At 23.6% G+C, this 11,500-nt stretch overlaps 2 protein-coding genes across 3 annotated transcripts in view; one reads left to right on the top strand and one right to left on the bottom strand.

Annotated features, from left to right (window-relative positions):
• LOC112684593 (protein inscuteable homolog) overlaps window positions 1-7,738 on the bottom strand; it is a 30,087-nt gene extending 22,349 nt beyond the window's left edge. Inside the window, exon 1 of one of the 2 annotated variants that reach the window (XM_025556190.1) lies at window positions 7,452-7,738. The gene's annotated coding sequence lies outside the window, so the exon portion shown is untranslated. The remainder of the gene's footprint in view (window positions 1-7,451) is intronic. The other variant, XM_025556191.1, reaches the window with a different exon arrangement.
• A 160-nt stretch (window positions 7,739-7,898) lies between these two features.
• Window positions 7,899-11,280, top strand: LOC112684574 (ubiquitin carboxyl-terminal hydrolase 46). Its single transcript, XM_025556158.1, has 9 exons — window positions 7,899-8,168; window positions 8,739-8,819; window positions 9,498-9,714; window positions 9,858-9,938; window positions 10,158-10,339; window positions 10,434-10,589; window positions 10,690-10,827; window positions 10,893-11,036; window positions 11,109-11,280. Exons 1-9 carry the CDS (start codon window positions 8,166-8,168, stop codon window positions 11,262-11,264), a joined length of 1,158 nt encoding a protein of 385 aa, XP_025411943.1. The 5' UTR covers window positions 7,899-8,165; the 3' UTR covers window positions 11,265-11,280.
• The last annotated feature ends 220 nt before the right edge of the window (window positions 11,281-11,500 follow it).

Genomic DNA, 11,500 nt, shown 5'->3' on the forward strand with positions numbered 1-11,500 from the left:
ATAATTCATAAACAGAAAACCACGAAGTTAAATTTAAAGTCTTACGTATTATCAAATAATTTAAACTTAAAAATATATTTTTCAATAATACTTTGCTACATATGAAATTCTAATTTCTTAAACACAAATTTAATTTAATTTGAAACTTAACTTTTAACTTACACATCTAAGTATTTTTTTAATTTTTTTATATATATTTTTTTATTATTTAAAAAAAAAAACAAAGCAATTAAAAATGATAACTAAATAAATAAAAAACTAAGTATTTTTACATTAATTTTTAAATTTATACTCAATATTACTTCTGAAAATCAGAAAGTAAATCATTATTGAAAATGGTTAAGATAAATAACAATAGATTTAATATACACAATTATATTAAATTGTATGGGATATTATTTCTAATATTTCTAGCATAGTAAATTATAGTTACTTATTTTTAATTGTATATTATGAGTAATCAGAGCAATCGCGGGAGATCCTTTTTATGTGGTACATTTTAATTTAGAATATCTTATTATTTAATTTTAAAACTAAAAACAAATAAAGTTTTTACATCACATGTTTAAAAATTATTAACATTTATTTTTAATATAATATAAATTATTTGTCGAAAATATTTTTTATAGTTAATATTTTAATATATAGTATTTTATTGAATTTTTTCTATATATATATATAGTTAAATTATGTCTTAAGAATAAATTTAATTTTATAGAAAATGTATTTTATAATCATCAACGAACTCAACAATTTTCTACAGACAATAAAGTATAAAATGTTATCGATTAATTTGTCCAACCCTACTTCAAGGGTGTGATCATGTGTACAATGTATGTCCACTATAAAGGGTGTAGTATAGAGCTCTATTATAGACTCAGTGACATTTGGTGTTTTTCCCTGACAAGTGTTCCATGACACTTGTATTCCCTAAAGCAAGAGCTATGGATATAAACTGTAAAAATAAGGATTTTTCAGGGTCAAGTGGATTAATAATCTCCCCTATAATAAAAAGACAATATAGCAATAATGATGAGAAGCGTAAAAAGTTGTGCAGATGTTACTTTGCAGATTAATAATTTATCGTACACTAAATTGAATAAAGAAAGTTAAAAAAAGGGATAATTTATAAAAATTAAGTAAATTATGGTAACAATTAGATTTTTGCTATGCAATATTAATCTAAGCAATACCTATTTTACTATAATATATTTTATAATTGTCGTGCTATTGTTAGGAGGTAAAGTAATGTCAAAAAGTATATAATAGATAAAATTAGAATTTAAATTATAAAAGTAGATATTAAATCAGTTTTCAACAGTCTTGTAAAGAATAGTTTTATTTTGTATTCAGAATACGTATTCGAATAAATGGATGAAAATGTATTCAGAATACGTATTCGGATAATTTAAAAAAAATGTATTCAGAATATATATTCGAATACTTAAAAATGTATTGGAGTACTTTAAGTATTCGAATAATTTTAAAATATTTTTTTTTTTTTGCCAATTCACGTTAATTTTGGAATAGTTTGGAAGTTAATGATTGATGGCAAATTTTACTATATAATGCATAAAGTAAATGAACAAATAAATACTAAATATTACATATTTTATATCAGTTAATATTTAATATACCAAATATTCAAATATAGTTGTTATTAAATTGTGAATACCAATTGTATTAAAAAATGCACGTTTTCATTTAAATTCCCCTTGATTTTAATATTTCTATTAATAAAATATTAAAATACACCACACATTATATTAAGTAAATACATACAGACTACAGTACACCATAATTCCAATGTAATCTTTTATATACCTACATAATTTAAAAATAATCATATTCATTAATCATTTATATTTCCACTGAAACGACTGTAGAGAAAAACTATTGTTCATAATTTATTATATACTGTATAAAATCTACGATCTAAAATTTAAAAATTGTAGTATTGTCCCAAATTTGAAACAATTTTATAAGTTCAGATAAAAGTATTTTTATAGTGAATAATAAATACAAAAAAAAGTATTCGAATACAAAAAAATTATTCAAATACTTTTATTCGAATACACTTATTCGTATACTTTACAAGTTTCTTCTTCAAAACTGTTAACTATTAAGACAATTTTAAATTATAAAATTGTTTACATACTATCTTATAAAAGTAAATATATACCGTTTTTATAATTAAAAATATTATTTAAAGTTTGATTTAAAATAAAAATAAATTATTTGTTAATTTAAGTTAATTTTTGTTTTTATTTGATAACCCGTTTAAAAACAGTGTTGACTTATATTGACTTATATTGACTCACTTCCGCTAACAAAATACGGCTCATTTTGGTTTAGTGGACGTTCGTGATACAAACAATAGACTTGAGTTTTGTATTATTGTGATAGCAACTATTTTCCTTGTGATAAACGATAGTATTTAGAGGTTGTTCAGTTTTAATATAGTTATACCAGTAATCGAGAATAAATGTATTTTATTCAAAAGATTAAGCACGAACATAAAAATAATAGTTTTTAGTTTGAAATATATATCACTTTGTTGTTCGTAAATTATATTTTTTATACACACTTAAAGATGTTTGGGTAAAATGCTTGAAAATATATGAGTAAAACTGATTTTTATTTTAATAATATGTATGTTTAATATTTTAATAAACGTTATTTAATTGATAATTATTGTTATTATTGTAACTAAATCATTGTCTTAATGTTGCAATAAATTATTAGAATACCGGCGATGCATCTAATTAGCTATAAAATAAAAATGTATAATCAATGAAGGTATACAAACGCTATTCAAATAGCGGAAGCATTCAAAAACAATCAACGTGGTCATTTACAAGGTTGGGTAGATCATATAAAAAAAACAATAAGAATGTTATGAAATTAAATTGCTGTCACATAATTTTAATTCAGTGTTACGTATATAAAAAAAACATCTTCCTGTTTAATAATTAATAAATCCTTTATTTACCTGGATATTAAAATCTTATATAACTTATGTTTATTTTGTTACAATATTACAATAATATATTCATATATTATATTATACAATAAACAGTCATATTAGTTATAGTTCATATGATACTGAAACTTATGCACATGACTAGTCTTAGACTTTTGAAGGCTTGGAGTAATTATTAGGAATAATAAGTTAAATTAAATAACATTTGAGATTGATCCAAAACCTATATAATATTTACAATATTAAAGAAATTTAAAATTAAGAAATTTATACGATAAGTCATTTGCATTCAATTATACAATTTATTTTAATATACTACTGTTTATGGTAGTAATATCTAATAAACATAAATATAACTGCCCGTATATATCCAATTTAGACAATGATTGAAAATATTTTAAAGCTTATAATAAATACTTCTTTAACATTTCTATTTAAATAGCCAGTGGTGTAATTATGCACGAGGGGGGGCAAGAGAGGGGGAAAGTGCCCCTTTTGACAATGTTTTGAGAGATAAAGATATGATTTTGCCTCCCCAGATAATCCAACAGTACAAAAATCACCTTTTATTAATGAACTCTTATAGGTATTATTTAACAATATTGGTATCTAGTACCCGCTTCTTACAATTTATGTTTATCTAAACCAGTGGTGGCCAAACTTTTTTTACATTGGGCCATAAAAAAACAACTTTTTTTTATCGCGGGCCATAAAAAAATGTATTTTTCAATTTTTTTTTTTTACGTAAATGTAAAATATTACAGTTACGCAAATAATGTTGTAACGTAGAATACTTTCGTGGGCCAAATATTCAATTATGGTAGGCCGGAGTTGACCCGCGGGCCGTAGTTTGGCCACCATTATTCTGAACCATAAAATGAGTTAAGACTTATGTAAAATCAAACAATTAGATATAGTGTATAAAATACATACAATAAAAATATGTTTTAACCGGTGAGGGGGTGGGATGTCCAAGTTTTGGTAATAATAAATATATTATATCTCCCCCTACATTTTTTCCCAGTTACGCCACGGTAAATAGCCAAGTAAATTTAATGTTTATACACTGTACCTGAAATTTTTTGTGGGACTTAAGAATTTGTTGATTGAGTACACAGAAAGCTTTCAACTGTATACAAATATTTTATACTGGATAATGTATTGTTTATATGAATTGCTTATTCAATTACTATATTATTAATAACTGATTTTAAATTTATTACGAAGGAAAATTAATTACTCAAATTTATTGTAATTTATTTAGCACAACATTTTAATAAAATTGTATAACACACAATTTAATATAATATTTACTTCATTCAAAATAGCCAAACATATTAGTTCTTAAATATAATTTGTCGATTAATATTGATAAAAATAAAAATAAATTCTAACTGACTAATTACATGGTTAGCAATAATTTTATATAATAATTTTTTTTTATCCCAATAATTGTAAACATTATTACACTGGGTAGATCATAAACTTTAAATATAAATAGAATATAAATAGAATATAGTCATATGAAACAATTTATATCTAAATATTTTTTCTGCAGGTGTGACTGGTTAGGTTAGGTTATCATCTTCCATTTACAGATGTGATTCATGTAAAAGGAATATGATTATACGCAATGCTAAGTGTTACCATTTTGCTGACGAACAAGATTGATTACGTGATATGCACACAATGCGACATCATTCAGAGATGGCGATTATAAGAACAATGATAATTGTCAGAGAACATGTTTTATAAGATTGTAAACATTTTTTTTATTAGTATTTTTATAAGTTTAAAACATTTCTCATGCAATGTTTACATTCGAGCAATCCGATATCAAGGTTAAACAAAATAATTATTGGAATCAGAGGAATAAAATTTGAACGAAATGACTAATAGAAATTATTTTAACATAGTATTAATATTAAAAAATACTTATACAAACTAAAACTAAAGATTTAAAGAAAGAAATTAAAAATTAAATTAAGAATAAGTTTTTATATTTATTCATCTTATGTAGGCAGTGGTGTACATTCAATATTGCTCTGAGGGGAGGAGGGTTAACAAAAATAATCGTTATCTTTCTTTTTTCGATGCACAGATAACTGCTATAAATAGATATTATTTTATACAACATTTTCAATAATTTATAGTTTACTTTGTATATATAGGAATATAAAAACAGCATAGTTAACAAAACTTTTCAAACACTTATCAATATAATTATTTAATTATTATAATATTTATATAGTTATATATTTTAAGTTTAAAGCGTAACAATGAAAATACGAATATATTATATATATATATATTTTATATAATATATTAACGTCATCAATAATATCGCAATTTTATTTTTTTTTTATACCCTGGGGGGTTTGAATTCGACCCCCCTCCCTATGTACACCATTATATGTGGTACTTAATTTATTATATAATGAAAATAAACAACAATAAGTTTTTTTTGATGTACATAATTAAATATAGTTTTATTGTTGTTGAATAAATATAAATAATCTCAGTCAGCTACATAAAAAAAAAAAAATAAAAAAATTGAAATGTTTATTTTAATAAAATAAATTTCTATTAAAAAATTCAACTTGTTTCACCGTTTATCGAGTAACTTAAGAATGTTTTAAATAAAATAATTAAGATTTCACAAATAATAAAATTCTTTCTGTACATTTTTTATTACAAAACTGTTATAATAATAAAATTTCATAAATTCAGAAATATTAAACATAAAAATCAAAATATTTTTATATCGATTTTTAGATAACCCTATCAACTAGCTTGATTTATATACACTTGATAATTTTTTCGCACACTTTCTTTAAACAATTAAAAACGCTATTTAAAAATATTGTCATAAAATACAATTAACCACGATGAAAAATTTCTGGAAAGTGTTTAAGAAGTAATTAAATCCGACTATAGAATTTAACTAAAAATCACCTATTTATTTAAATATAAATATTATCTCGTTAGTTACATTGTTGTAGTACATAAATAGAAAATAAATAATTTTTAAAAATAAAAATGTTGAAAAAATATTATATGTAATATATCTACATCCAAATATTCCTCTACCATCAAAAAAAAATTTTACAGGTTATAGAAAAATATGAGCAATTATATCCCAATCGCTAACTGTAATAAAGATGTAAAGTATGAAAAAATGAAACGAATACAAGTAGTGACTTTTTCAATTGACGATATTATGCTTCAAATCAGTTTATCTTATCAAACTAATTATAACCGATTGCGAAATTTATTATAATATTTAAGATTTTCAATTGTTCCATTCATTTAATAAATTAAAAATTAAAAATATCGATAAACGACCTAGTATATGTATTATTTAATAAGTAATTATTTAGTTTCCTATTATAGATTGTTGATAATTACTTCTAGACCTATTCAAAAAAAAAAAAAAATATATATATATTTACAAAAGTAAAATTTAATTTATATAGAAATACAGAGATATAAATGCATTTAAATCCTATGAAATATGAATATATTACAGCGTGTAACCACGTAGCAGTGTACTATTAATCATGAAATTAAAGGTAATTAAAAATACATTATCAATAGTGATGTTCAAATAATGTTTAGTTTCATTTTTGATTGTATGCATAAAAAAAACTAATTGTTTTTTTATTTGCCTAGTAAAAGTAGTTAGTTAATGATAACTTTATGCTATTTACCAGTATCTATTGCATTAATAGGTAAATACTTCAAAACCTAAAGAAATAATTTAAAAATATTTTTTGTTATTGTTCATTTAATTATATATATATATGTTTATACATGGACATTTTATAAAATTATTAACTATATTTATTTTATCATCTAAAATCTTGGATATGGCAATTGTTTATGAAAAAAGTTTTTAATCTAAAACAGATAGATAATCTGGAATGAAACTTAATTTTAAATTCCGATGTCATATATAAATATATATATATAAGGTGAAAATGATAACGTTAATTCACAATGAAATACGCGGAAATAATAAGCTTCCGTAAATGTTTACAAATACAATGAAGTTCGAACAGTATAGTAAAGGACTATAGATCTATAGAATAAAAACTTTTCGTTCGCCTAATCTTAGTAACTAGTTCGTTCGTAACAAAAGCAAAAATTGAATACTAACAATAAATTAGACGTTAAATGAATTTGTTGTGTCTAATTTACAAGGAGTACAAAGATATTTTAATTTTAAATGTTATCAAAAATTCTTCAACTAAAATTTTATTGCATTTTTTGAAAAATTGACTAGCAAGATAATTGATTTGGTTTTATTGGCAATGAAAGCATGCTGTGACCCTCATAGACTTGGCTTAGATCGATCAGGTAGGTTTGGTGTTAAATAATGGACCAAGCTATCAAATACGAACGAAACATAATTTGAAAATTACGTAAACGTATTTTAAAAGTACACATAATATTAATTATTATATACCTGTCGATTTGAAAAATACGTTCCCACTGGTTTTAGCTTTATTCCGTTTCAACACTCACAAACAATGCAGTAATTATTATTGACGTTTAATCGATGAACTCTGCTGACGAACGGCGGACACAATCGGATAATATTATGAAACGTATCTGCGTAAACGATCGGGGAAGCGCACGAAATACGCGCGCGGAAGACGGACTGGCGCTACACACAAAACCACAATGATATCCGGCCGAGCGCGGAAATTCAACTAAAGGCGGCAAAACCGAACGGCAGTCCTCGTGCAACCGCTGTAATAATAATATTATAATGAACACCGCCGAACCGGACCGCGTGAGGCGTGTGTGAGGGTGCGACACTGTATTTTAAATGTGTTTGTCACACTGCGTACTGTTGTCGGCGTGTTTATCTTGATTGTTGATTAACAACGATAAGTCGATATTCGATAAGAGTACCAGACACATAATAATAAAAAAAAAAAATAATAATAATAATAATAATAATGCAAAAGTGCAGAATTAATGTTCTGACGAGTTATATTTTCTTCGATTTTTCCTTTTTTATCGCAAATAAAGTAATGCATTCACATCCGCTTCGCTCTGTGCTTGGGTGATGTAAAGTCTTAGGACCCATGCGTTCGGCTTGCCGAAAAAAGCTGGCCAGAAATTGATTTTTCGGTTATGGCTTGATTGCACCATTCTGCAATCGTGTTATAATATGGTATTATGTTATTATTTATTAGATATTATTTTATTATTTTAGTGTTTTGAATTGTATCCCTGTCATTTACTTTTTCGTCCAACAATCAATGGTAATTTCTCTTGGTATTATATGTATAATGATTATTTCCAATTGATCTATTATTATTAAAAATTGTCAGTTATTTATTAGTCGACGACTATAAGCTTAATTTTTAAACCTTCATATGATTTAAACTTTATTAATATAGTTCTATTTTTGAAACCACCACTTTAATTAAATATTTAATTAGTTAACTTAATTATGATAAGCATAATTATGTACCATTTCAGTCATAATTTTATTAATACATTTTGCTGAACATAGAAATAAAATAAACTACGGCCACTGTTTTTATTTACCTATTTAAATAGATATTTTTTATTTTCTATTACCATTTTTATTTTGTTCAATACTTAATTTTTCAAATTATAAATATATCAAAATATTATTTTAATTTGTTAAAAAAATATAAGTCACATTAAATACATACATTCTCTTTCATTATATTATTAAAATACCTATCTAATAAGTTATTATTATTTTTTTTAGGGCGGTAATGTATCACAGCTTGAGAGAGATATTGGATCGGATCAGTTTCCTCCAAACGAGCATTATTTTGGTTTAGTAAATGTAAGATTATAGTATTATACTACCAAATATTTGGTTGTACTTAATTTAATACATAGCTTATTACATAAAATAATAAAACAAATTCCATTGTTATCTTATCATACATATCTAAGTCATGTCATACTGCATTTTTGAAACAAAGAAATTTCTTTATAGTTGCTTATTAGTTATATAATACATTTAAAAATTCAATAGAAATATAAAGATAGTTATTTTTTAAATTATAAATTTAGTTTCATTAGTTATAAATTATTAATTGTAATCGCCCATGTATATAGATCTAGTTTCTTTAGCATCAGTTGATGTGAGTAAAAACAGAATAGTATAGACTATGGATTAAAATATTTTACTTAATTAGCAAATTATAATGTTTATTAAAATGATTGTTCAAATTTTAATATGGTTTGATCCTAATGATACTTGATAATAATGACAAAGATGATTATTTATCAGTATATTATGTTAATAAAATATTTGATTAAATATTTCAATGAAAGTTTCCTTTGTCGATCTAACTAGTTAATTTATCTTATGAATCATTAAATATACAACTTTGCATCTATTAAATTTTAGACCTTTAGCCAATGGTTTTTTTGAAATATATCAAATTTAGAATTGAAAGTTAATACTTAATATTTATTTAATTAATAATTTTATAGTAATTCATTGTTTTTTCAGTTTGGAAATACTTGTTACAGTAATTCAGTTCTTCAAGCTCTATATTTTTGTAAACCATTTCGAGATAAAGTATTAGAATATAAAGCTCGTAATAAAAGAAATAAAGAAACGTTGCTCACTTGTTTAGCTGATTTATTTCATAGTATTGCCACTCAAAAGAAAAAAGTTGGGTCCATAGCACCAAAAAAATTTATTAATAGACTGAGAAAAGAAAAAGGTAATATTTGTTATATTATATCTATAATTTAAAGATGTGCTATATTAAATTATTTTTTATTTTTACTTTGGTTCTATAGCCAATAAAATAACTGCATATAATTTTTATTATATTTTAGTCTTGAATATTTATTTATTTTATAGAAGAATTCAATAACTACATGCAACAGGATGCTCATGAATTTTTAAACTTCCTTATAAATCATATTAATGAAATCATTCTTTGTAAGTAAAATTAACTAAAATGAAAACTTTCTATGTTAGAACTTATTGTGATACTAAAGAAATTTGATTGATTTGGTTATACAAACAATTATTATGTTATTGTTACTACACTTAATATGTTAAATCATATTCTACATAATTTTAAATAGTTATTACTATATTGTATAAGAATAAAAAAATAATAATCCTTATATAATGTATAAATTATTTGGTTTTTAGCTGAGCGTAACCAAGCTAATTGTAATGGCAAATCTAAATCAATTACACCCAATATAATTGATGGAGAGTCAACTACTAGTAGTATTACTAGTTCAAGTAGTCAAAATCAAGATCCAACTTGGGTACATGAAATATTTCAAGGAATATTAACAAGTGAAACTAGGTGCCTCAACTGTGAAGAAGTATTTAAATTATATTCAATAAAATAATTTTTTATTTGAAAAAATAATGATCACAATATGTTTATTACATATTTGGATTTTTTTTTTTTGTTAGATCAGCAGTAAAGATGAAGATTTTTTTGATCTTCAAGTAGATATAGATCAAAACACTAGTATTACACATTGTTTACGTTGTTTTAGCAATACAGAAATGCTTTGTAGTGATAATAAGTTTAAGTGTGATAATTGCTGTAGCTATCAAGAAGCCCAGGTGATATTTTGTCTTTGAGTTTTAAAAAATATTAAATATTACCTAATTCAAAAAAATGTATTATATAATTAAAGAATTTAATATAATGATCAAATTTTAGAAATGTATGCGGGTCAAAAAATTACCAATGATATTGGCTTTACATTTGAAAAGATTCAAATATATGGAACAATTTAATAGACACATTAAAGTATCTCATAGAGTTGTTTTTCCTTTAGAACTTAGGTTATTTAATACGGTAAATACTTCAATTTGATTTATTATTTATTATTGTCATAATGTTATAAATATTTAAATTTTTAGTCTGATGATGCTGTTAATCCAGATAGAATGTATAATCTTGTAGCTGTTGTTATACATTGTGGCAGCGGACCAAACAGAGGTCATTATATTAGCATTGTTAAAAGTCATGATTTTTGGCTTTTGTTTGATGATGATATGGTTGATGTAAGATATATACTGATAATTAAATAATTTAGTTTTGTGAAATAATTTATTACTTTATTTTATTTTAAATAGAAAATTGACCAATCTGCTATAGAAGATTTTTATGGTCTTACGTCAGATTTACAAAAATCATCTGAAACCGGTTATATACTATTTTATCAATCTAGGGATGCTACTGAAATTTCAAATTCCGGTATGTCAGAATCAAAATCAAGTCATTGTAAATAAATTGCTTAATTCTATATTGGGTATTTATTTATTTATATTAACAGCACAAAGTGATAATATATCACAAGTGTTTCAAAAGTGATATTAACTAGTTAATATAATATTATTGTTATAATCCGTGATATTAAGTATTCATTTGATATGCCTTGTTAATCAATTAAATAATTTTTTATAATGATATATTTATTTATTTGATTGCAGTGATAATAGTTTGAACATTTATTATTTCCTTTTTT

This window comes from Sipha flava, unplaced genomic scaffold (genome assembly GCF_003268045.1).
Source record: "Sipha flava isolate LNK unplaced genomic scaffold, YSA_version1 252_pilon_pilon, whole genome shotgun sequence".
Classification (NCBI taxonomy): Eukaryota; Metazoa; Arthropoda; class Insecta; order Hemiptera; family Aphididae; genus Sipha; species Sipha flava.